This window comes from Eretmochelys imbricata, chromosome 6 (assembly GCF_965152235.1).
Source record: "Eretmochelys imbricata isolate rEreImb1 chromosome 6, rEreImb1.hap1, whole genome shotgun sequence".
Classification (NCBI taxonomy): Eukaryota; Metazoa; Chordata; order Testudines; family Cheloniidae; genus Eretmochelys; species Eretmochelys imbricata.
Genome location: NC_135577.1, coordinates 108707186 through 108733777, shown reverse-complemented (window position 1 = coordinate 108733777; position 26592 = coordinate 108707186). Strand labels below are relative to the sequence as shown.

Below are 26592 nucleotides of genomic sequence, written 5' to 3'. Positions count from 1 at the left end.
TACAAGCCACCGACCAGCCGCTGAATGGCAATGGAAACAACTCCATTTTGTATTATAGTACTTATGGATGTAAGAGACTAAAAGCCCTGGATCTGAGCCCCAGCAACAACCTCAGCTGTTCCAGTCCTTGGTCTCTCTCTCTCTTGAGCAAAGATTGCCAGTTGGGTGATTATAATTATATACTGTATTTTCATTTGAGCTGATTACTTGAGCCTCACATGAGTTATTGGACTGATCTTTCTCTGCTGGTATAAAAATGAAAAGACAAGACAACCATTCTCGAATGTTAATGATGTATTAAAGCTCCTTGTCTCCGTTTCTACAGAGGACAGAGAGCATTGTTACTGGCACTGATATTTATTGCTTATACCCCATGGAGATGCTGATAACAAATATTTTTAAAATAGTAGTTTTACATGCTGAAATCTTCTGCTAAACCTCTTATTAACAATCTCCTGCTATTCACTAATGCTTCCCCACAGCATTATCTCTCCTCTGTCAATTAAGAACTCCAATTTTCAGCACTTTAACCAAATGACATCTGCTGCTTTGCCTCTTCAAATCTTCATTTACCACTCCTTGTATAAGCAAAAGCCAGTGAGATGTACAGTCTGAAATCTACAGGCCTGATTCTGTTCTCACATCATCAGTTTTTGCACCTATTGACACAAGAGGAGTTACTCCTGATTTGGTGTTGTGTAAGGCCAAGATCCAGTCATATCTTAAAAATCTAAACACACACACACACACACAAATACATTCTGTATTGTTCATTGGAACCCCAGCTGTTTTCTGTGCCACTTTTTCTCAAAGGCCCCTAATGCATCTTGTTCCCACAGTTGTCATCTTGTTCCAGAAGAGAGAAACACAAAAGGATTTTGGGTGTGTCACCTGTGAAATTAACTTGAGCTTCCCCAGTTGCCTACTGGATGGGGATTCAGGAGACTTGTGTTCTTCTTCCCTGCACTGCCACTGGCCTGCTAGGTGACCATGGGCAAGTCAGGTTACCTTCTGCGCTTCTGTTTTCCTGTCTGTAAAATAGGGATGATAATAATACCGACCTTTTCTAAAAAGCACTTTGAGATCTGCTGATAAAAAGTGCTATACATGACATAGAAGATATTAAACAGAGGGGTCTTTAATTTCATCCCTTAACTTTCCTTTCATCTGCAGTATTTTGAGAAGTGTCTCTTCTTCAAAAAAAACCCCACCCAAACAATAAACAGTCAGGTCCCAAAATACCAAATGCTCATGTAAATTTAAGCACACATGAGCAGTCCCATTGAAACTAATGGGACTGCTCAGATGTTCTTAACGTCGTACATGTGTTTTGCTGAAGCATGATTGGTAACAATATCTTTAATGGCTGAAACTTAATTCAGTTCTTAGTTCATGTCATAATGGATTGTAGGGGAGACGGTAGGATGGGAGCTGAGGAAGTAATGGCTTAGGGTTTACTTACTGGCATTTAAAAATGCAGCTGCAAAGCACTGAAGAACTGCCTTGTAGCCAGATGAAGATGTGCAGCCTCCATTTAGATCCTGACCAAGGATGCTGATGGTTTCAGCTACTGGAAATACCAAAAGCAATGTGGCCAACCCTGTTTGTGCCATCTTACATGTGCTGGTGCTTTGTGGTCAGAGTATAAAATCCAGAGGATTGCTTCTTGTGTTCAGGTCAGAGGCGCTGTGAAAGGGGTTTTTTACCTTTCTCTGCAGCATAGAGTGCAGGTCACTTGCCAAGATCATTTGGGTATATCTCATCTAATCCATTCCTTGGGCACTGGTGCACCTCAGTCCCGTCTGTTCACTGCCGGCAGCACACTGTAATTTAATCTCATGTGGGCTGTAATACTTTAGACTAATTTTGATTGTTGGGGTTAGTGTGCAGGTGCTGTGTGGTATTAGTGGTCTGTGATGTACAGGAGGTCAGACTAGATGATCTGGTGGTTTCTTCTGACCTTAAACTCTGTGACTCTGTTAATCCGGATTTGAGAGCATTACCCTGCTGACAACCCTGGCCATCAACTCTGGCCGTACGTACGTGTGTGTGTGTGTGTGTGAGAGAGAGAGAGTGAGAGATCAATTTCAGTGGGAGTTGGATGGCTAAATACTCTAGTCAGCTTTGAAGATCTTACCCGTATTATGTATGTTCCTCATGTGAAGCTAGTTGACAACTTGTATGTAAAGCTTCTGTCTCAATCATCAAATTAAGTGTATTCTAGTCAAAACTGTATTCATAGGGAAGAGTCTCATCTCCCTCCACGCCCTTAATGCTGTGTAAAAGGTCTGGGGTGGTGTTGAGGACCCGTAAAAGCTCTGTGTTGAACAGGTGGAGAATTCTTCTGGTTCAGATAATATGGAAAACACCCATAAGACTGTCTTCTGAGCACCTCCTCACAAGTGCTGGCACAGAGGGCGTGCAGGGAAGGGCAGAGCTGGAGGTGGGAAGGGCATGTTGGGAGTGGGGTCACAGCACTTAATGTTGCAGGGATTCTGGGTAGTGCTGCAGTCCATAGGCATCTGGGGATAGGTTGTTTAGATGGTCTATGTTGCTCTAGGGACTGCAAAGCAGCCCAAGATCAAGAGGGTGCAAAGGTGGCTTAACACCACCTAAATCACACTCCTTTTAAGAGGCGCAGCACAGAATGTCACCCCTCGTTCTTGTGGTCAGGCCTAGTGATATGAGAACATGGCCAGGAGGCAGAAATTCTTGGTTCTGTCCCCCGCCCTTCCACTGACTTGCTGTGGGATCCTGGACAAGTCATTTAAGGCCTTTTTTTTTTTTCTGATTTTACTTACATCAGTGTAAATCAGAAGTAACTTGACTGAGTCAATGATGTAATGCTGAGATTAATCATGCTGAATATTATAGCACAGGTATGGCTATTGAATTCAAGAGGTGTTCTTGTGAAGTAAGGTATTATTCAGTATAAGTAAGGGCATACAAATTTTGCCAATTTTGTCCAAGGTTCCCCATCTTTAAAATAGGGATATTAGGTTATTTGTCTGATAAGGGGTTCTGTGAATTTTAATTTATCAATGTTTGTAAAGGTCTTTGAGCTCAAATATTATCTTGTCAAAGCCTGAATGTTAAAAAGGTCCTATTTTAGTAATCTGTAATAAAGATTAAAGTTTACCATGACAATAAAGTGTCTTTTCTTTTATATTTTAATTAAGTTTTAAGTTGTATAATATTCTTTTGTTCCCTTCTAGCTGACTGACCGCAACAGCTTGCCAAGAAATTTCATTAAGGTAGCAAGACCTAATACACTTTTAAGCTGTGAGTTTTTTGGATCTGTGGGACTGCCTCTGAGTATTGGTGGTGGCTGTTTGGTGCTCTGGTGGATCTTTCTTTCAGAGGCTTATGTTGGCAATTTCCAGTTAGCAATTTCCATTTTTAATCATCTGAATGTATTAAATGCACTCCTAATTATTTCTAACTTTTCTGCTCTGCACTGGTGATAAAGATATGGGTAAGTCTGTCAAAACTCAGACTGTACTATCAAAAATTACTATTAAAATCAAAGCCATTTGCCAGTGCGAGGAGCTCACAGCTAAATGGCTTCTGGACCAGTATGTGTCTGGAATAATAGCAAAAGCTTTCAAACTAAATCTTCCATTTAATTACCCAGATGCAAACAACTGATTGTTGAGTGTCAAAATTGAGGCAATTTCAATTACTAGAACAATTATGGTGCAGTGAATTGCTGCCCGTAGGTGGTGAAGTATATACACCACAGCAACAGGAAGGTGACTTAGATAATGTATTGTAGTACTGTCCATAAACACATTGCCCCCTCCCTAAATTAACCCTTACAATAGTCCACAGGCCTTCCTCAGTAAATTGCACCGAGACACTGCAGATGACATGTGTTTCCAGCTTCTGATATCTCCCACCCTCCTTTCAGCTGTCAAATTTGAAGGAACTCAGCCCCTGGCTGCCCAGTTCTTCACCAGCCTCACTTGTCTAATCTGCTTCCTAACCTGTGTCCCCATATATGAGCTCGTTCCTACCTCCTCCCAAGTTTCAGGGCCTTTGCACTACAACATAGACATGTTCTTTCACTGTCTTTTCTACCTAACCCTAATTCTATCCATCATTCTCACGCTCACTCACTCACTCTCTGAACTCTGGCCCCAATTCCACCAACCTCTATATACTAGTTCCCACCCAGCGCTACAACCCAACCTCCCCACTCCCCACAGCTGCCTCTGTTACCTACCTGCACAAGAGCCTGAGCTAATCAGCTTCTGATTTACCCCCACCTCCCCTATTTCCTCCACAAATGAAATCAGAGTGCTTCCATATACACAACCAATCAGGATTCCAGCACTCAGACTGCTAACTTTCCACATGTCCCCTGCCTGAAGCCTATGTTTCAGAGTAGCAGCCATGTTAGTCTGTATCCGCAAAAAGAACAGGAGTACTTGTGGCATCTTAGAGACTAACAAATTTATTAGAGCATAAGCTTTCGTGGGCTACAGTCCACTTCATCGGATGAATAGAATGGAACATACAGTAAGAACATATATACACATACACACGCCTACACATACAGAGAAGGTGGAAGTTGCCATACGAACTGTAAGAGGCTAATTAATTGAGTTATTATCAGCAGGAGAAAAAAACTTTTGTAATGATACTCAAGTTGGCCCATTTAGACAGTTGACAAGAAGGTGTGAGGATACTTAACATAGGGAAATAGATTCAATATGTGTAATGACCCAGCCACTCCCAGTCTCTATTCAAACCCAGGTTAATGGTATCTAGTTTGCATATTAATTCAAGCTCAGCAGTTTCTCGTTGGAGTCAGTTTTCGAAGCTTTTCTGTTGCAAAATTGCCACCCTTAAATCTTTTACTGAGTGGCCAGAGAGGTTGAAGTGTTCTCCTACCGGTTTTTGAATGTTATGATTCCTGATGTCAGATTTGTGTCCATTTATTCTTTTGCATAGAGACTGTCTGGTTTGGCCAATGTACATGGCAGAAGGGCATTGCTGGCACATGATGGCATATATCACATTGGTAGATGTGCAGGTGAATGAGCCCCTGATGGCGTGGCTAATGTGATTAGGTCCTATGATGGTGTCACTTGAATAAATATGTGGACAGAGTTGGCATTGGGACAGGCCCAACAAAGAAAATAACAGAACACCACTAGCTGTCACCTTCAGCCCCCAACTAAAACCTCTCCAGCACATCATCAAAAAGTAACAATCTATCCTGAAAAATGATCCCTCACTCTCACAGATCTTGGGAGACAGACCAGTCTTCGCTTACAGACAGCCCCCCAACCTGAAGCAAATACTCTCCAGCAACCACACACCTCACAACAAGAACACTAACCCAAGAACCTATTCTTGCAACAAAGCCCGATACCAACTCTGTCCACATATTTATTCAAGTGACACCATCATAGAACCTAATCAGATTAGCCATGCCACCAGGGGCTCGTTCAGTTCATCTATCTTCTTACTCTATGTTCCATTCTGTGCATCCGATGAAGTGGGCTATAGCCCACGAAAGCTTATGCTCTAATAAATTTGTTAGTCTTCAAGGTGCCACAAGTACTCCTGTTCTTTTTTTGAAGCCTACGTGGTGTTCTAGACCTTTAGCGTGAAGCCAAAATAATCAGAATGAAATTAGCCCCTATGGAGAGGGTCAGGGCCTATAAAGCAATAAAGTCCCTTAATCATTCAAATGGTCCAGATGTCTTTTCCTGCCTCTGTGGATGGGGTGAATTTCACCTTAAATATTTAAATTAGACAAAAATCAAACCCTGAGCTGGTGGGAGAGTGGAGCAGACACTAAAAATGGAAATTGTCCATCTCTCTAGAGGTTGGGATGCTGGTGTGACATGTACACACTTTAGAGGAAAATCTTTTACAATGCTGTTGACAAAAATATAGTATATTGCAACTGTTGAGTTTATAGCAGATCTAAGGATCCTTTCCATTTAGTTTTACTGCATGCTAAGATATAATTTCCTTTAAAGCTCTGTTACATAACAGGTGTAATACAGTTATGATATTATGACCTGTGGGTATCATTTAAAAGTGATCAAAAATCTTGGCTACCCTCCAAGTTCAGGAATCTGCATTTCTCCTGAAAGAATAGATGACACCACCAATGCCAGTAACACTTCAAGAAAATGTGTGTTTTAGTGGCCTCTTCTATTCTTGCAAGGAAAAGTCAGAGCCTTGAATGTGAGGCTTAGCAGGTAAGTCAAAAGTAAATGAATCTCAGCTATTCTGTTTTAAAATATCATGCTCTGTGCCTAATTGGTTTGTGGTTTTGGATCTTCAATATACTTTGTGTGTGTGTAACATTTCCCGTTCACCTTTCATAATGCTTCTGCTCAGAACTTACAACAGTCTGAATATCATTTTCCAATGTAAAAGCTCTGCTGTTCGGTTTAAAATGAATGTTAGTGGACTAAAGGCCAAGTTCTGATTTTATACCCGTTTTACACCATTCCAAGGCTATTGGCTTTATGGAGTTACTCCTGATTTACATGAGGGGGGGAAGAGGGGGATAAATGAAAGCATAATCAGAGCCTATGTCTGTCAGGTTGCCATAGGAAAGTCCTTTTCATATGGGGGGGGGAACCTCCTGATGTAATGGCTCACCTTGCCAGGCAAGGAGCTGAGCCCACCAGTATAACATACAATCAGCTGTCTCTCTAACTCAGCATCAAGAAGTTAAAATGGTTGAAAGATGAAGCTTATAGTGCAGTGTCTAAAAATGATGACCCCCTGGGATTTCCAGAGTCTGTGACATTGTCTGCAGTTGTCCACTCAGTGCTTCCCAATCCCCTCCTGAATGGACTCCACTGACAGTAAATAAAAACTCCAGACATGCAAGTTATCATTAGAAGATGCTCTTCAACAGCACTGGGCTTCACAAGAGTGATGCTTCTTTCTGTTTTCCATGCAAATGGGACTAGCAAATGTCAGCTTTGACAGACTGTGGGAAGGTAAAAAGGAAAAAAAATTACCCAAGAGGAAAACAAACAAACACAGACAATCTGACAGAACAACCTAGGGAAAAGGTTCTAATACTTCAGTAGCATGTGGACACAAATGGAGAATTTACTTTTTTTCCCCTCCTGTAGAGATCTTAGGCTATTTCAGCTGACGACAAAGGAGAGAATAGTATTTTCAGTTAATGAGCACTTGTATAAGCTCGGTTCCGAATGCTAATTCATTGATTACTGGAAGCTGAAAATGTCATTTTCTAATATTCCTGGGTTATTTTAGAACATAATTCTAATTTAAATAGTTCCCTAGCTTTACTAATCTTATACATAAATGCTGAGGAAGATCTGGGTGGCTGTCAAGGAAATTTGGGTCTTTCTCTGTTTAACTTTAATATAGGAATGGTCCATTTTATTATATCCTAGTGTATAGGAATTAGGTCCTATTCGCAAAAAGAAAAGGAGTACTTGTGGCACCTTAGAGACTAACAAATTTATTTGAGCATAAGCTTTCGTGAGCTACAGCTCACCTCATCGGATGCGTGAATGCATCCGATGAAGTGAGCCGTAGCTCACGAAAGCTTATGCTCAAATAAATTTGTTAGTCTCTGAGGTGCCACAAGTACTCCTTTTCTTTTTGAGAATACAGACTAACATGGCTGCTACTCTGAAACCTGTCCTATTTGTTCTGTTTTTCCATCCTCTCTAGCAGAAGTTAGCCTAAAGTGTAACTAAAAAGATTATTTTTCTAACTTGCCTGAAAGTTTTTATCTGCACAGTTGGTTCAATATAGCTATAGCACTAACCAGACAGAAAGAAAAAGGAAAATAAATGTTTCTGCTTGTTACCCTAACCTTAAAATAGCAACATAAACATCATCTGTCTTCTCATGCTATTTGCATTGTAATCAGATTGAATCACCCTGATCACAGCAGGTCAAAAGTAACAGGTCACAATTTATTCTCTTTGCTAGGAAGAATAATAGGTTTTGATTCAGACTTCAGGTGTGTGATAATGGTTTTTAAAAGTTTATTATTAGAATTGATTGAACTTTGTCAAAAATTTGAGATTTTTAACAAAAAATGAAATTTTGTGAAAAATGTTCCCTATTTTTTTCACCCAGTTCAACTTCTTATTATAGTTTTATTAATGATTAGACCTATATTCTTGAAGAGAGAGAAACTTATGGTGTTAGTCAATTTTCACTAAGGTGTAACTCCATACCCACTTTTACTGAAGTGAATGTGTAAAATACCCATTGATTTAAGCAGGGGCAGAGTTGGACTCATTTCCTTCATTAAGGCTTAAGCTGAGTAACCACCATGTATAGACCTCAAGATCCGGCCCATTAGAAATCTTTTTCTGACTCAAGACTTTAGGATTAATACAACATCTTTTATTGTTTAATAGTCATTCCCAGAGAATTAGTAAATAACTGCACTGGGGGAACCTTTGATGGGCTGTCAATGATGGAAGTGTCTGACATGAAAGTAAATGTGTTTAGGAAGCAGTGGTTTGGTGTGTATGCTCCATTGTTCGCTATCTGAGTCTCACAGTTTTGGAGAAATCTATTGAAATGGGTGCAAATGTAACATGATGCCTATGAGTCGGTTGGCGGCAGTGCAGATTGAACTCAGGACCTCTGGTTCTAAAACACCAACCTCTACTGCCTGAGTTGAAAGACTGTTCATAGAATCATAGAATATCAGGGTTGGAAGGGACCTCAGGAGGTCATCTAGTCCAACCGCCTGCTCAAAGCAGGACCGATCCCCAATTAAATCATCCCAGCCAGGGCTTTGTCAAGCCTGACCTTAAAAACTTCTAAGAAAGGAGATTCCACCACCTCCCTAGGTAACGCATTCCAGTGTTTCACCACCCTCCTAGTGAAAAAGTTTTTCCTAATATCCAACCTAAATCTCCCCCACTGCAACTTGAGACCATTACTCCTTGTTCTGTCATCTGCTACCACTGAGAACAGTCTAGATCCATCCTCTTTGGAACCCCCTTTCAGGTAATTGAAAGCAGCTATCAAATCCCCCCTCATTCTTCTCTTCCGCAGACTAAACATCCCCAGTTCCCTCAGCCTCTCCTCATAAGTCATGTGTTCCAGTCACCTAATCATTTTTGTTGCCCTCTGCTGGACTCTTTCCAGTTTTTCCACATCCTTTTTGTAGTGTGGGGCCCAAAACTGGACACAGTGCTCCCAGATGAGGCGTCACCAATGTCGAATAGAGGGGAACGATCACGTCTCTCGATCTGCTGGCAATGCCCCTACTTATACAGCCCAAAATGCCATTGGCCTTCTTGGCAACAAGGGCACACTGTTGACTCATATCTAGCTTCTCATCCACTGTAACCCCTAAGTCCTTTTCTGCAGAACTGCTGCCGAGCCATTCGGTCCCTAGTATGTAGTGGTGCATTGGATTCTTCTGTCCTAAGTGCAGGACTCTGCACTTGTCCTTGTTGAACCTCATCAGATTTCTTTTGGCCCAATCCTCCAATTTGTCTAGGTCCCTCTGTATCCTATCCCTGCCCTCCAGCATTTCTACCTCTCCTCCCAGTTTAGTGTCGTCTGCAAACTTGCGGAGGGTGCAATCCACACCATCCTCCAGATCATTTATGAAGATATTGAACAAAACTGGCCCCAGGACTGACCCTTGGGGCACTCCACTTGACACTGGCTGCCAACTAGACATGGAGCCACTGTTCTGTTAGGTAAACCTGTACCAGGCTCATCAATGACTGTATGTTGCTCAGCCACTAGAAGGGGGACAGAGTTCCACACTGAGTAATGGATGGACACTCTGTTTGACTACAATGGGAGTTGAATTGGAGCCAAGTGAGACCTTGCACTTAAGCGATATTATGTGCCTGATCCTGCTTTCTTTGTGTACCCAGAAAGCCAATGGGAAGTACTGCATAGAAAAAAGGAAAGCAGGATCAGGCCCTTAGATCAGTGTGTGCTTTGGGATGTATCTTGTTCTTTAAGGACTTGCTCCTGCTCCCATTAGAAGCAGGACTGACTCCTAACTAAGTTCAGTGGTGTGAAGCTTTTCATCGTATGAAGGATTTTCTTTCACAAGACTTGTAAAATTACTTTACTGAACAGTGATTTACTAAAGACCTGCTGCCTGGTAACTAAGATCATCTCCAAACAGTGATGGAGAACAGAGGTGATCAGCAATTGTGCTTTTAAATGCCATTCTGATGAGAAAAGTAATTTAGGAGTCACTTCCATCTCAGTAATGAAAATTGGGCAAGGGAATAAGGGATTTCATTTTGTGAGTGAACTAACAATGCAAATACCAGGATTTTTAATTTAGGTTTAAATGGTGTAATAGTTTCTCATTTTGATGCATCATTAGTCATATTGCCTGTTAATGAGGGATTCACATTTTTCCTTGGTTAGCTTTAGACCTTGATAGTAAAGTCTGATGAATGTGTAAATGTTTATGAATGTCTGTGAGGTAATTGCACCAGTTTAATTGGAACGCTTTTCTTCTGCAGCCAGGAAAAACATGGATTTTTTCCGTCCTATAAATAATGGTGCTGAGATGTGCTTTATGGGCTGTTGGAGGAAACCAGTTTTCATAGAGCAAGTTACATTTTGAAAGAAAATTGTAGAAGGAAACTAAAACTGTTTAGTGCTCATGAGAGGGACTGGAGCAACAGCACTGAAAGTGTAGCCCAAACAGGTCAAGATTTTCTACTCTACCCCACTAATGTGCCTTCCCTGACCTGGAAAGACCATTACTGAGGTGGTTAAGTTTCTTGACTTCAAAGAGATGTTTGTATCCTGTGAAGGGAGAATTTGCTTAGACAGCACAGGGTTCTGCTTTAGAGCCAGAGGTCTGTGGTTCAATCCCTACTGCTGACTTTACATTTGCATTGATTTCAATGGGAGCTGGATTGGCCACTAGTATAGAAATGGATTTCTCCAAAACTATGAGACTCAGAGAGAGAACAATGGAGCAACAAGGAGCATGAACACCCATTCACTGCTTCCTAAACACATTTATTTTCATATTGGACACTTCCGATGCTGACAGGCGGTCAAAGGCTCTCTCAATGGTTTGTAACATTTTTCTTTATCTAAAGGCCTGATTCAGTGTTGACTGAATTCAGTGGGCATCTTTACATTGATCTCCAGGGTATTGGATCAGATTCATGAACAGCAACCACTGAAACAACCAGAAGCCTTGTCTAAACACAGAAGTTGCACCAGTTCAACTAAAATTGGTTTTAAAACTGATTTAGTTAAACAAATGTAAACCCCTGTGTGGCGCCTCAGTTTTATTGGTTTAATCTGTAAATTTACCAGCACAAACTAAACTGCTATAAATCAGGTTGAAACTAGAATAGTGTCCATGCTGGGGCTTGTACCAATCTCTTTAATCAGTGTAAAAATCACATCTTTAGCTAAACCAGTGCAACCTTGTGTGTAGACCAGGCAAAAGCTTGGCTGCCTTAAATTGTTTGGCAAGACGGATTGTCACAGGGCAGCTGGCATCTTTAAGTGAAGCATGCCCAGCTCTCCTGCAACCAGAACAGGTGTCCCCTATTTGGCCAATAAAGGGGATGAGACAGCACCCAGGACCATAAGGGATCAGGGAGAATTGGAAGGCAGGAGAGCAGCAAGAGGGGTTTGCTGTTTGATCTCCCCAAGCTGGAGAGAGCTTGGGTCAGAGGACTGAAGGCAGAAAAGCAGGGAAAGGCGTTATCTGCTAACTCCCAAGCTGGAGTGCCACGGACCAGAGAGGGCTAAACGGGAGCAGAGAAGGGGCTTTCCTGCTGATGTCTCCATGCTGCAGAGTGGGAGCCAGAGGGCTGAAGGCAAGAGATCAGCAGAGTGGGTAGCCTGCAGGCTTCCAAGTAAGGTTGCCAACTTTCTAATTGCAGAAAATCGAATACCCTTGCCCCTCCCAAGGCCCCCCTCCTGCTCAGTCCATCCCCGCTCCCTCTGTCGTTCGCTCTCCCCCACCCTAGCTCAGTTTCACCGGGTTGGGGCAGGGGGTTTGGGGTGCAGAAGGGGGTGAGGGCTCTGGCTGGGCGTGCGAGCTCTGGGGTGGGGCCAGGGATGAGGGGTTTGGGGTTCAGGAGGGGATGGGGGGTGGGGCCAAGGGGTTCGGAATGTGGGAGGGGGCTCCAGGATGGGGCGGGGATTGTGGTGTGTGAGAGGGTACAGGCTCCGAGCGTGGACTTGAGGGTGCAGACTCTGGGGTGGGGTCAAAAATGAGGGGTTAAGGATGCGGGATGGGGCTCTGGGCTGAGGTGCAGGGGGGTAAGGGCTCCGACCTGGGGGTGCAAACTCTGGAGTGGGACTGGGGATGATGGGTTTGGGGTGCAGGAGGGGGCTCCAGGTTGGGGATGAGTGCGGGAGGTGGCTCAGGGCTGGGGCAGGGGGTTGGGGTGCGAGAGAGGGTGAGGGCTCCAGGAGGAAGTCTGGATGTGGGAGGGGGTTCTGAGCTGGGGCAGGGGGTTAGGGCATAGGAGCGGGTTCAGGGTGTGGGTTCCAGGTGGCGCTGACCTCAGGTGGCTCCTACGAGCAGGAGGTATGGCCAGGGTCTCCACACGCTGCCCCTGCAGCTCCCATTGGCCATGGTTCCCCCCAGCCTTCCCTCCGCCTAGGAGCCGGGGGGACATGCCGGCCACTTCCCGGGATCTGGGCACAGTGCCTGCCTGCCCTGCTGGAAGGTCTGGGGTTGCTGTCCTGGCAGAAGGACAGGAGAGGACTGAGGAAGAGCCCAGATGTGGTGGAAGATGCTGCTTATGGTATATGTTATGCTGATGAACTAGAAGTTGTGGGATCTTAATTACTATATGCACTGAGGGGTGATACATGGACCATGTTTTGGGACTTTTGTAAAGATACATGCACTGTGTTTTTCTGATAAACCAGCCTCAAGGAAAGGTATTATTGAGCTAAGAGAGCCTTTTGTGGAGTGCTTAGGGGCCCGAAAGGGGAAGTGGGATACTAACCCTGGCATTGTGGCTGGGTGCCCTAAAGGGGCACTCAGGGATAAGGGGGATTCATTCACAGGGATATTTTGACTTTGCTGTCAGTGCAACTTGTGCTAGAGAAAATGAACACTCGGTCCTAAGTACCAGGACCCTTCTCCATGGGAACAACTCATCTTATGGCAGGAGAGCGAGATGCTGAAAGATAGAAATAAATAGCCGCAAACTGCCCATCTCTATCCATATTCACCCGCTCCCGTCCATGTTTGTGTCAGAAAGTGGCACGTTGTTATCAGCGCAGTTTGTAATCTTCCAATGCAGCAGAATTACCTGTTGGGTCGTGCACTCTAATCCTCAGAAGGGCATGCATTGTCCTTCCGGAGTGGAGCATTATGGATAAAAGCCAATGCATCTGTGATCACTCTAGCACATAGCAAGAACTTTAAAATTCCTTGCTGTACTATTTGCCTTTTTTGTCCACGTGTGTGCATATATGTGTGCGTTCAACTCAGCTGCAAGAGGGGACCGTATACCATGGGCAGAAATGTCAAGGCAAAATGGAGGTCAACGGTAGATAGCACAATGCTGGGATCCAGCATTGAGGCTGGTGGAGCCACATGTTCATATGTGATAGGTGAGGTGCAGGCTGTAGCTGTGCCAGGACAAATCCTCTGTTTCAATATAATCAGCCAAGAAACGATTACACAGTAGACCTGTGGGATACTGTCATTAAACAAAGGTGTCTAGTCATCAGATTTGCATGGACCTATCCAACCCTTCTCCCCAAACTTCCCCCATAAAAAGCCCAGGCATTTATACAGTGAAGTAAATCTTGCCCTCAGTTCTAAGTGCACGTTACCTGCAAGAGTGAGCTACGTTTCAAAATATTGCTGTCTTTGACACTTCACTTGTGAAATGCAAAATTTGGGGAAACAAGACAATGATCACTTCTGATGCCATCTTACAATTCCAAGGAAAATGTCAATGCGCAATCTGTGCAAATAATTCTATGGCAACTGACTGCAAAGGGATAAAACACTTCTAGCAGGTTAAACTATGCAGCAGTAATATCCAGTTCTTTAGGATGACTGCCATGAAGACTAGTCATCTCTGCACAGCTTGTAAAAGAATAGGGTTAGCGGGCTGTAGCTGTAGCTGTGAACTCATTAGATCACACTGGATCTTTTTAGAAGAATATAGTATTGGAGAGCTCAGAAACAGAGTTCCCAAACAGATCACTGCAAGAAAAAAATCTCTGCTGTCAATAATGGGAAAATGGTGTTTGCGCTCTAAGGGAACCAAACTTTTCTGCTGTAAAATGGGACCAAGCAGTGGAATTACAGCCACCACCAATGCTGCAGTGACAAGAGTGCTCAAGGTTTTGGCTATAGTCAATCCCTGGGGTTACTAGGGTGGCTTTTTTGTTGTCTGAACAGTTGAGCTGATTTATGAGACATTCCATTAAAGTTTATTGCACCAATGGTTTTTCTTTAGTTCTTTTGAAGGGGAAAATATCATTTTTGCAGCAAATGCAAGTCAAAAGTTTTAATGGAGCATAGAAATCTCAAAGGTTATGCTTTTATAGCTTTAAAATGGAGGACAATGTATTGCATGATACTCTTAAAATATATTAAGTTAATGGCAAGTTTGTTAATAAAATGATATAATTCTCATCCCAGATCCTTCATTTCATCCTCAGGTATACTGGATCTTTTAAAAACAATTCTGCTGGTTCTAAGAGTATCTCATTTCAGATTCACCAAGTGAGGGAACTAGACTGAGACTCCCTCATAAGGGGATTATGCAGTACCATTATAATACCCACATTAACCACAAAATGATCATGTATTATTTTCCAGAGAATGTGTGTGATTTATAACATTTATTTGTATGGCATGTAGAATTTATTCAAGACTCTGTGTGTGCAAGAAGTTCTTAGCCAAACAAGAGATGGTGTCACTCACATGCGAGAGCTTTCATAAATGAGAATGTCAATATTTAAAAACTCTTATTACTCTCCAATTACCAATTGGAATAGCCAATGCAGTCTTAAAAGGAGAGCTAGAAAATGGTTTCTAGTGTATTCTGATTGGTGCATGCTACTTTTCTTTTAAAAATACTTTTTTATTTTGCAGGTATGAAGTCAGAGTTCATGTGAATAATTTTCCCATCTGCATATTAATGTGATTTTTTTTATGATCTGAAATTTAGATGAATAAAATATCTGCCCAGTCTATCTGTGAATGCTTAATCTCCAACCACTTGACAGTGTTTTTCCAGGAATTGAGGAAAGGAAAAGCATTTTAACTATCATAGTCATTTTAACCATGATTTCAGGGAAAAGTTATTATGGGAACAGGCCACAGAATAGAAATAGTCACAAGGAAAAGCTAATAAAGAATTCTAAGCAGAATAAGCATTATTTTCCTTCCTCTAGTTAATACAGATTGTCCTATTTTCTCTTTGTCTTTGCAGCAATCTAGCTCTGGGGATTTGAGGACTCTAAGAAAAGGGTTATCCCCGTACCACTCTGAGTCACAGCTGTCATCGCTGCCGCAGTATCAGGATGCCATGCAAAATGTAAGACCCATTTAGCTACCTGGTGTATTTATACAGACAAGAATCTTAAATTTCTGAGAGAGAGAAAGAGAGAGAGACTAAGCTCAGGCCATGAATGCAAATGTCTGGCAGGTTGATAGGTCATCTCTTCAGAACCAAAAACCCTGAAATCAATGGTGTGAAATAGAATAAAATAAATTGGTTAGTCTCTAAGGTGCCACAAGTACTCCTTTTCTTTTTGCGAATACAGACTAACACGGCTGTTACTCTGAAACCAGAATAAAATTGGGCCCTTTATCACAAGACTTATTCAATTTTACAGGTTGCAAATTTCCAGAGACAGAGGAAAGTCTGGAAACATTGATCTTAACCAATGAAATGTTGAGCTCAGGATTTTTCTAGTTGAGGTTTCCCAGATAACTCAGAAACCTGTCACTAAGTGCCTATCTGAAAAGAAAGCGGGGTCCAAATAAATCTGATGCTTCTTTTCTTAAACTCTTTTATGGACTGTGTCAAAAAATCTGACATTGGATAAGACAAAAGACATGTTGCCAGGTTTCTAACAATTAGTAGTCAGGATCTGTAGTGCTCAAGTTCTTGGTGCTTTCTCTTTACCCTGTGCTTTTTCTGCACAGCAAGTAAGTTCATGTAACAAGATGGGCCTGCTCTGCTTCCTCTAAAATGACAAAGGAGGTGAAAAGTCTTGAGTTAGCTAAACAATATGCTGTTATCTTCATGGCTCCTCCTTTCAGTCCCACAGCACCCACTAATTTTTGGAATGCTATTTCATTTGTTAAGGGATTTCTCAAGAGTTCATCTGTTATGGTCAGATGTCTTCTCCAGAATTGATCTAATAATGAATTAGGATTGTGAGAAGTAATTTGAGTTGCCCATACGTGGTAACTCCTCATATCTTTCTTTTTTAAAAACTGATAGTACAAACATGCTTAATCGTTGTGTTCCTTTAATACCCTGCTGAACAAACATTTGCCTCTTAGGGCTAGGACAGAAGAGGCATAACCATAAAGCAAGTCTTAGCTATACTTTTGCTACTAAAGATGGCATTTAAGCAGTTCAGTTTCTAACGGTGTGAAATCTCACTTGCAGGTTTTTGGTGTATGAGCTTTCACTGAGTCAGGTGTTTGTACCAAAGCTAAAGATAAACTCTAGGGGCGAGGTGCTGCACAGAACTCACAACCTAAGGGGATGGGGAGCTAAGATGGCTTTTGGTCCTCAGCACTGTCATAATTTAGATAGCTCTGTGGGCCTGTCTAAGTTACAGCAGCCTCCTGCATCTCCCCTTGGGGATGCAGCACTTCCCAGAATCTCTGCAGCACTGCATGCTATGGCCCTACCCCAACACAACCCTCCCACCCAAAGCTCCACTCCAGGCCCGTCCTCAATGCTTGTCTTCCACAGTATCTGTACTAGGAGCAACTTTACACCACCCTGGCCCTTTTATCCAGAGTAAAGGGTCCAGAGCAGGGAGAAGGATCTCAGTCTAGAGATTTTGAAGTATGCTAAATGGCTCTCGTAATGGGACAGCATAATGGCTTATTCCTGTAAGTAAAACCTGATCTGTGAAAGTAATGCATAACATGGGTAGACTCTCTCTGCTGAGCTGACGAATTATAGCAAGCAAAGTGCCAGTGTGTTGTTGGGATTGGAGAGTAGAAAACTTTAATGATCCTATTTAAATTGGTGGAAGCAAGAAGCTACTTTTTGGTGTTGTCTCTTGGGGAGATTGAGAAGAGGCCCTGTAACACTGATATGCCACTACAAGAGAGGCCCATGCTTATAAATCTCAACCCCCAATGTACGGTTTTGAACCTTTAGCCCATACTTGGGTCAGGTTTTCAAGTTTTTCCTCAGAACCAAAAGGCTAGAAACATAATTTAAAAAAAAAAAAAAAAAGTGGAGATTCTCACATATCCACATGACTAGCAGCTGGGGTTTTAAGAAAAAACACCAGTTTTCCTGATACTAGCAATAAAAACGCCAGAGTTGGCAACACTAGGAAATGCATCTTCTAATTGTAAGCCTGGGGCAGGAGAGAAGTGGTGGTGCTCTTCCAAGGTCTGCTCATCAAAGAAGCGCTGCCTACTTTCAGCATATTGTGCAGCTGTTCAGAATGACTGGGCATGGTCTCTGTGCGCCGTTGGGATCCTTGCAGGGGGTGGGGCAAGGAGGGGAAGAGTAAGTGGTGCTCTCCAGGGTGCCAACCACTGTGGCACCAAGATGAGACCTCACTCATTTTTGTGACTAGATTGTGACCCTCCCTTTCCTTTTTTACCTGGGGACAAAAGAATTAACAATATTACATTGAAATTATAATCACTGGGCATCTGAGTTCACACCTCACTGAGATGAATGGGGCAGTTCACACCCCTCACAGCTGTTGTTCTATGCCTTTGCAAACTTATCTCTATTTCAGGTACATTTGGATCACATTTTTTAAGGTTTTCTTCCCAACCATAACAGCTAGGCTTGCTTTTTATTAAAATGAAAGCTGAGATCCTTGAGAACAAGAGAGTCATTTTAGAAAAGTGCTGGTACGGCCTACCGAGCATGTACTGGCTGTTTCTGAGCCTTGAATATTAGATTCTGGATGCAGTCCTTACCTTTTAAATGATAAGAGAACACTGCTTCAGAGCTCTGTAGCATGAGTACATAGCACTCAAGCATCCAGGCCTCTTTCATGTTGCTTTTTACAAATGAATACCTAAGAAAAGAAGAGGTGACTTAATACCAGTCTAGACTCACATTTCTACAAATTCAGGTGTCTTCACCCCAGCAACTTCAGACCCCAATTTACTGGAGGGGCCAGTTATTGGGGTTTGCTATGTATTTTACAGCCTTCTCAGAGGTATCATTTTGCTATTCAGAGCAAATGCCACAGTAATAAAAAAGACTTACGTCCCTGTAGTGGCGTACACTCACCTCTCATGAGCACCCCTTGGCCAAGTGTGTGTGCCTGCAAACTCTCTCTCTCAGATTGTTCCTGCTCAGGGATAGAGCAGTGCCCCAGGGCTCCCTCTCTGGAGACAATGTCTTCACCCGCTTGGGGTTCCTGGCTACAGCTCTCCAGCTGGGCCACTAGAGTTCAGTTACCCCTCTGGGGTGCCTCAGTGTCTAGGCCACTTTCCCACAGCACCACGCCATCTTCATCCTTACCTCAGGGCCTTGTCCTAATGGAGTCCCAGCAACCAGCTCAAGGCTCTTTCTCTCTCTCCCCGACTTCTGGCTGTCCTGTCCTGTCCTGTCCAGGGTTCTGTAGCTCCGTCAGCAAGCCACACCCCATCCACACTCCTACAGCTCCAGCAAGGAACTGAACTCCCACTGGCCCTGCAGCTCTTCTTATACTAGGCTTCTGGGCCCTGATTGGCTGTGTCCCACACAGACACTCTAGGCAGCTTAGAGGACCCTCTCCACTGCCCTTTTTTGGGGTGGGCTGTGGCAATACCGCGAGGCCTCCAGCTGGGGCCTCAGAGGGTCTGGTATAACCCGTTACACCCCCCTTCTATAATTTTGATTGTGTTGAATCTGGGAAAGTATAAAGTATTAGGAAATTATATCAATTTGTAGAGGTTCTTTCAGAATTAGAATAAAATTCCTAAATCACTGTAATTATTTTGAGCTTTTTTAGGAATCTGGCAATAAAATAAAATGTGTTAGTGTATCTGTGTGTGTATATAAGTATACATGTATATTCTGCAGTAGTAGTAATAGGGGACTTTACCTACCCAGACATCTGTTGAAAAAGTAATATGGCAAAACACAAAATTTCCAGTAAGTTCTTGGAATGTATTGTGGACAACTTTTTGTTCCAGGAAATGGAGACTGTAACCAGGGAGACAGCTGTTTTACACTTGATTCTGACTAACAGGAAAGAATTAGTATTGAATCTGAAGGTGAAAAGCAATTCGGATGAAAGTGATCATGAAATGATAGTTGTCATAATTCTAGGGAAAGGAAGGAGTGAGCGCAGCCAAATAAGGACAATGGACTTAAAGAAAGCAGATTTTAACAAACTCAGAGAACTGGCTGGTAAATTCCCATGGGAAGAAATCAGAGGGAAAAAGGATTTTTGGAGAGCTAACAGCTTCTCAAGGAGACAATATTAAAGGTACAACTACAAACTATCCCCAATGCGAAGGAAAAATAGGAAGACTAATAAGAGGCAAATATGACTCCATTAGGAGCTCTTTAATGACCTGAAAATTAAAAAGGAATCCTATAAAAAAGTAGAAACGTGGACAAATTGCTAAGGAGGAGTACAAAAGAATAGCACAATCATGTAGGGACAAAATCAGAAAGGCTAAGGCACAAAAAGAGTTACACCGAGCAAGGGATGTAAAAGGCATTAAGAAGAGGTTCTTTAAATACATAAAAATCAAGAGAGAAGATGAAGGAAAGTATAGGTCCCCTACTTAGTGGGGAAGGAGAGCTAATAACTGTGGACATCAAGAAGCTGAGGTGTTCAATGGCTATTTTGTTTCCGTCTTTACTGAAAAAGGTAATGGTGACCAGATACTCAACACAAGTAATGTTAACCACAAGGGGGAAGGAATGCAAGCCCAAATAGGAGGATAACAGGTTAGAGAATATTTAGATAAGTTAGATATATTCAAGGCGGCAGGGTCTGATGAAATTCATCCTAAGGTAATTAAGAAACTAGCTGAAGCTAGTTGAATCTTAGAACCATTAACAATTATCTTTGAGAGCTCGTGGAGGTTAGGTGAAGTCCCAGAAGACTGGAGAAGGGCAAACATAGTACCTATCTTTAAAAAGGGGACCTAAGAGGACCCGTGAAATTATAGACTAGTCAGCCTGACTTTGATGCCTGGAAGGATACTGTGTGATGTGGTGTACAGGCCTCATGCTGAACCAGGGTAGGGAGTAGACTGGGCTATAGAGGCCCACCCTCAATAGGTGCAAGGCATATTTCTAGTGGAGGAACATTTTCAAAAGGCATTGGTAGCTCAGGAGGAGGGGGAATGAACTGCATGTGACACTAGGAAGCAACGCTATGTAGGGAGTGGCAACTAGCTTTCCTAGCACAGGACTTGGGTTCTCCCCGCTCTTTGGGAGTTGAAAACCCGGAAGCTGATTAACTGAACTGGATGCTGAGAAGAGTCTGCTAGGCCCTTGACCATGTCCCAAACTAAGGAGCTCCAGACTGATAGGAAGTGACCCGGGGGTAACATAATTTGGGGTAGTTAAGTAGGTGGCCCTGCTGCCGTCCATCTGTAGCAGCACACTGTGGTACCCACTGCACCTGATGGCCCACCCTGACATATGCCAGGGAAGCCACCTTCCCCTAGGATGGCACAAATCCCCGTACCTTGGCCACGCACCGCTCCTTTTTAGTGATGAACTCTGCGGGAGCAATCCAAGCTTTAGGTTGGTTTGCTCTAGTTAGAATTTCTGATGTTGCAAGAAACTCTTTCCAATGGACTCTGAAGATCTTTTGCAGGCATTTATTTGGGAATGAGTTGATCTTCTTATCAATTTCTGTTGTAGATTTCCATGATTCTTGGCCATAAAGGAGGACAGACATGATGCACATGTTAAACATTCATATTTTTGCCAGTGCCAGTCATGCTACTTTTCCAAATCTTTTCAAGGTTATAACAGTTTTTTGCTGCTTTTGATATTCATTGCTTGACATCTAGCGACTTATCACCATCATTGTACCTCTCACTCCTTAGATTGGTAAAATGAACGACTTGAAGTGTTTTTGTCCACTCTAATGGTTATATTTGGGACATTGATAGCCATATATTTTGTCTTTCCTTTGTTGATGGACAAACCACCTTGTTTTCCTTGTTTGTCTGCCAAAAGCAATGTCTTTTCTTCCATTAAGGGATGTGTTGAACTAAGCAGGACATGTCATCAGCAAAAATGAGGTCATTCAATTGTGTTTTATCATTGGCATTAACCTATAGATCCTTGATTATTCTAATTATTTAGTTGGTATTCCATAATATGCCCTAATTCTCTAAAGACCATCTCTGGGTACAGTGTCAAAAGCCTTCTGGAAATCTACAAAATTTATCACAAGTGGTGCTTGCCACCTCACACTTTGTTCTATAATGCCAGTATGGTCTGCACATGATCTCAGTGGTCTAAAACCTGCTTGTTCCTGTCTAAGCTGTAGATCTGTTTTGTTTCTTGATATGTTTCCGGATGATGATGTACATGATTTTCACAGGCACTGAGAGTCATGTGCTTTCGCTACAGTTATTGCAGTTTGTAAGGTCACCCTTCTTTAGCAATTTTCCTATAAGGGCTTTCTTCCACTGGGTTGGGTTCTTTTAGTCGTTCCACATTCTATCCAGACTTTCCTTGTGGTTTTGGGGGGCTGTTTCATCACTTGCTTTAACCATTTCTCCAGCTATGTTATCCTCTCCAGCTGCTTTCCCATTTTCAGTTTACTGATGGCTTTTTTAACTTCTTCCATTGCAATATCTTCTTAATCAATATGCAGCTCTAGTGCTAGGTGTTCATCACGTATTTCTAGTAGGTCATTTGGGCTTGGTCTATTTAAAAAATGTACCACAAATCTTTCCCTTTTTCCTCTTCTGGTCTTTCCATTTGCACCTTTAATAGCACCTGCAGTGGTGCTAAAGTTCCTGTTAGCTGTTTGATTGTCTTACATAAGGATGTAAAGTCACCTCTTTGGCTAGCATCTTAAGCCTCTTGACATTTTCTATCAGTATATGCCCTTTTATCTCTTGTAGCACTCCTCCTTTTTACCTCTCTATGTAGAACTCTGTATTCTTCTTGCCAATTGCTTGTCTCTTCACGTGTCTTACCATTCACGAGGTTTTGCTTTCTACTTCTCTTTTCCACTGCTGCCCAAGTAGCATTGCTAATCCATTCTTCCCTTTTCGATTTTGTTGTTATTTAAACTATCTTTGCATTTTCTAGATAGCACCCTTTGACGTTTTCCCACAGAGTATCAATGTCTTGGTTCTCTTTGGTTAATTCAGTTAGAACACTGATCCTGTTCTTCAGTTCAAGCTGAAAAGCACTTTTTGTCTTTAGGTGTTTTAATTGTGTGCTGTTTATGCACAGTCTTCTTTTAATCCTCGACATCTTCTTTAACTTGATCTTCAAGTGAGCAATACAACAGTTATGGTCACTGCCCACATTTGCTCCCCTGTGCACGTACATCTGCCAAAGAGCTGTGCAAGGTTCTTGAAATGCAGAAGTGGTCTGTCTGATTCTTGGTAGCACTGTCTGGGGAGTTCCATGTTACTTCATGGATTTCTTTATGAGGAAATATTGTTCCACCTAACACTAGGTTGTTCACACTACAAATTTCTATTGATCATTCACTATTTTGATTGATGTCAAAACCCCTGTCACACTTGCCCATAACTTTCATAGATTCATAGATATTAAGGTCAGAAGGGACTATTATGATCATCTAGTCTGACCTCCTGCATAATGGAGGCCACCGAATCTCACTCACCCACGCCTGCAATAAACCTCTCGCCTATGTCTGAGCTATTGAAGTCCTCAAATCATGGTTTAAAGACTTCAAGGTGCAGAGAATCCTCCAGCGAGTGACCCGTGCCTCATGCAGCAGAGGAAGGTGAAAGACTCCCAGGGCCTCTTCCAATCTGCCCCGGAGGAAAATTCCTTCCCGACCCCAAATATGGCGATCAGCTGAACCCTGAGCATGTGGGCAAGATTCATCAGCCAGATACCCAGGAAAGAATTCTCTCTAGTAACTCAGATCCCACCCCATCTAACATTCCAACACAGGCCATTGAGCCTATTTACCAGAATAGTTAAAGATCAATTAATTGCCAAAATCATGTTATGCCATCATACCTTTTCCTCCATAAACTTATCGAGTTAATCTTGAAGCCAGATAGGTCTTTTGTCCCCACTGCTTCCCTTGGAAGGCTGTTCCAGAACTTCACTCCTCTGATGATTAGAAACCTTCATCTAATTTCAAGTCTAAACTTCCTGATGGCCAGTTTATATCCATTTGTTTTTGGGTCCACATTGGTACTAAGCTTAAATAATTCCTCTCCCTCTCCAGTATTTATCCCTCTGATATATTTATAGAGAGCAATCATATCTCCCCTCAGCCTTCTTTTGGTTAGGCTAAACAAGCCAAGCTCCTTGAGTCTCCTTTCATAAGTCAGGTTTTCCATTCCTCGGATCATCTTAGTAGCCCTTCTCTGTACCTGTTCCAGTTTGAATTTATCCTTCTTAAACATGGGAGACAAGAACTGCACACAGTAGTCCAGATAAGGTCTCACCAGTGCCTTGTATAACGGTACTAACGCCTCCTTATCTCTACTGGAAATACCTCACCTGATGCATCCCAAGACCACATTAGCTTTTTTCACGGCCATATCACATTGGCGGCTCATAGTCTTCCTGTGGTCAACCAATACTCCAAGGTCCTTCTCCTCCTCTGTTACTTCTAATTGATGCGTCTACAGCTTATAACTAAAAATCTTGTTATTAATCCCTAAATGCATCATCTTACACTTCTCACTATTAAATTTCATCCTATTACTCCAGTTTACAAGGTCATCCAGATCCTCCTGTATGATATCCTGGTCCTTCTCTAAATTGGCAATACCTCCCAGCTTTGTATCATCTGCAAACTTTATTTGCACACTCCCACTTTTTGTGCCAAGGTCAGTAATAAAAAGATTAAATAAGATTGGTCCCAAAACCGATCCCTGAGGAACTCCACTGGTAACATCCCTCCAGCCTGATAGTTCACCTTTCAGTATGACCCGCTGTAATCTCCCTTTTAACCAATTCCTTATCCACCTTTCAGTTTTCATATTGATCCCCATCTTTTCCAGTTTAACTAATAATTCCCCATGTGGCACAGTATCAAACACCTTACTGAAATCTAGGTAAATTAGATGCACTGCGTTTCCTTTGTCTAAAAAATCTATTACTTTCTCAAAGAAGGAGATCAGGTTGGTTTGGCATGATCTACCTTTTGTAAAACCATGTTGTATTTTGTCCCATTTACCATTGACCTCAATGTCCTTAACTACTTTCTTCTTCAAATTTTTTTACAAGATCTTGCATACTACAGATGTCAAACTAACAGGCCTGTAGTTACCCAGATCACTTTTTTTCCTTTCCTAAAAATAGGAACTGTGTTAGAAATTCTCCAGTCATATGGTACAACCCCGGAGTTTACAGATTCATTAAAAATTCTTGCTAATGGGCTTGCAATTTCATGAGCCAATTACTTTAATATTCTTGGATGAAGATTATCTGGGTCCCCCGATTTAGTCCCCATTAAGCAGTTCGAGTTTCGCTTCTACCTCAGATATGGTAATATCTACCTCCATATCCTCATTCCCATTTGTCATGCTACCATTATGTCTAAGTTCCTCATTAGCCTCATTAAAGACTGAGGCAAAGTATTTGTTTAGGTATTGGGCCATGCCTAGATTATCCTTAACCTCCACTCCATCCTCAGGGTTTAGTGGTCCCACTTCTTCTTTCTTTGTCGTCTTTTTATTTATATGGCTACAGAACCTTTTACTATTGGTTTTAATTCCCTTTTCAAGGTCCAACTCTACTTGACTTTTAGCCTGTCTCACTTTATCCCTACATGTTCTGACCTCAATAAGGTAGCTTTCCTTGCTGATCCCTCCCATCTTCTACTCCCTGTATGCTTTCTGCTTTTTCTTAATCACCTCTCTGAGGTGCTTGCTCATCCAGCTTAGTCTACAACTCCTGCCTTTGAATTTTTTCCCCTTTCTTGGGATGCAAGCTTCTGATAGCTTCTGCAGCTTTGACTTGAAGTAATCCCAGGCCTCCTCCACCTTTCCATAAATTCATAAATCCATAAATTCTTCAGTCCAATCCACTTCCCTAACTAATTTCCTTAATTTTTGAAAGTCAGCCGTTTTGAAATCAAAAACCCTAGTCGTAGTTTTATTTTTGTTTTTCTTCCTTTCAGTTTGAACTGATAACTCTTGATCACTTGAACCAAGGTTGTCCCCTACAACCATTTCTTCTATGAGGTGCTCACTACTCACCAAAACCAAATCTAAAATGGCATCCCCTCTTGTCGGTTCAGCAACTACTTGATGAAGGAATCCATCAGCTATCGCATCTAGGAAAATCTGAGCCCTATTATTATTACTAGCACTTGTCCTCCAGTCTATATCTGGGAAGTTAAAGTCTCCCATGATCACGCAGTTTCCATTAGTATTTACTTCATTGAAAACATTAAACATTATAGCACACCCCAAGCACTATCACAGGGGGGGCCTCTAGTAGTTTTCTTCCCCAATGTGATTTTTGCCCAGACGGACTCTGTCTTAACTTTATCTAACCCATCACTATTATTTCCAACCTTTGCATTTAAAACCACCTCTAGTCACTATGATATTATGTTTTGGGACCTTGGCTAACACATCCTGTAACAAATCATAAAAAGCATTATTTTCCTTCATCTGGCTTTTTTGTTGGTTGGTGCATAGCACTGTATGACTGTTAGTTTGAAGAATCTTGTCTGAAACCAAGCTTTAATGATTCTTTCATCACCTGATTCCCACTCAGCCAGTGCCTGCCCTGCCTCATTTGAGATTAGGATTGCCAGCTTCAGTCTACCATCCACAATCCAGGAATGGCAATGATCTTACTTGTTTCTCTACATAGTGTAATTTGTTTGAACCTCTCAATTTATACTCCCTGATTCCAGTTAATTACTTGGGCAGTTTTAATAGCTTTGTACATTGTTCCCACATTCCAAAATCTGATTTTCATTATTGATCTGGTCTTGAGCAAGAGACTTCTCAGGACATGGGCTTTCTTTACAACATGACCAACGTCTGTCATATTCTTTTCATGAAGTCGATCACTTGTTTAAGCCTGCTGCACACAGATATGGCTCCTTTCTGTAGTAAGTTTGTTTTTGTCTGATGAAGTTACCAGCTCCATGCAAATCTTAGGTCCGCGGCTACTTATTCATTATTCGGAGTGGTTCACATGTTTACACTTCCCCCATCCTCCACCTGAGGAACGCACTTGGTAGCTTTGGATGCTCCAAAGACCAAATGAGACATTGCATGTTTATTAATGTATAATT

At 42.2% G+C, this 26592-nt stretch overlaps 1 protein-coding gene across 1 annotated transcript in view; it reads left to right on the top strand.

Moving 5' to 3' along the window:
* CCDC85C (coiled-coil domain containing 85C) overlaps positions 1–26592 on the top strand; it is a 155978-nt gene that overhangs the window by 110444 nt on the left and 18942 nt on the right. Inside the window, exon 3 of the mRNA XM_077820466.1 lies at positions 15411–15515. Coding sequence (XP_077676592.1) covers positions 15411–15515 — 105 coding nt within the window. The remainder of the gene's footprint in view (positions 1–15410; positions 15516–26592) is intronic.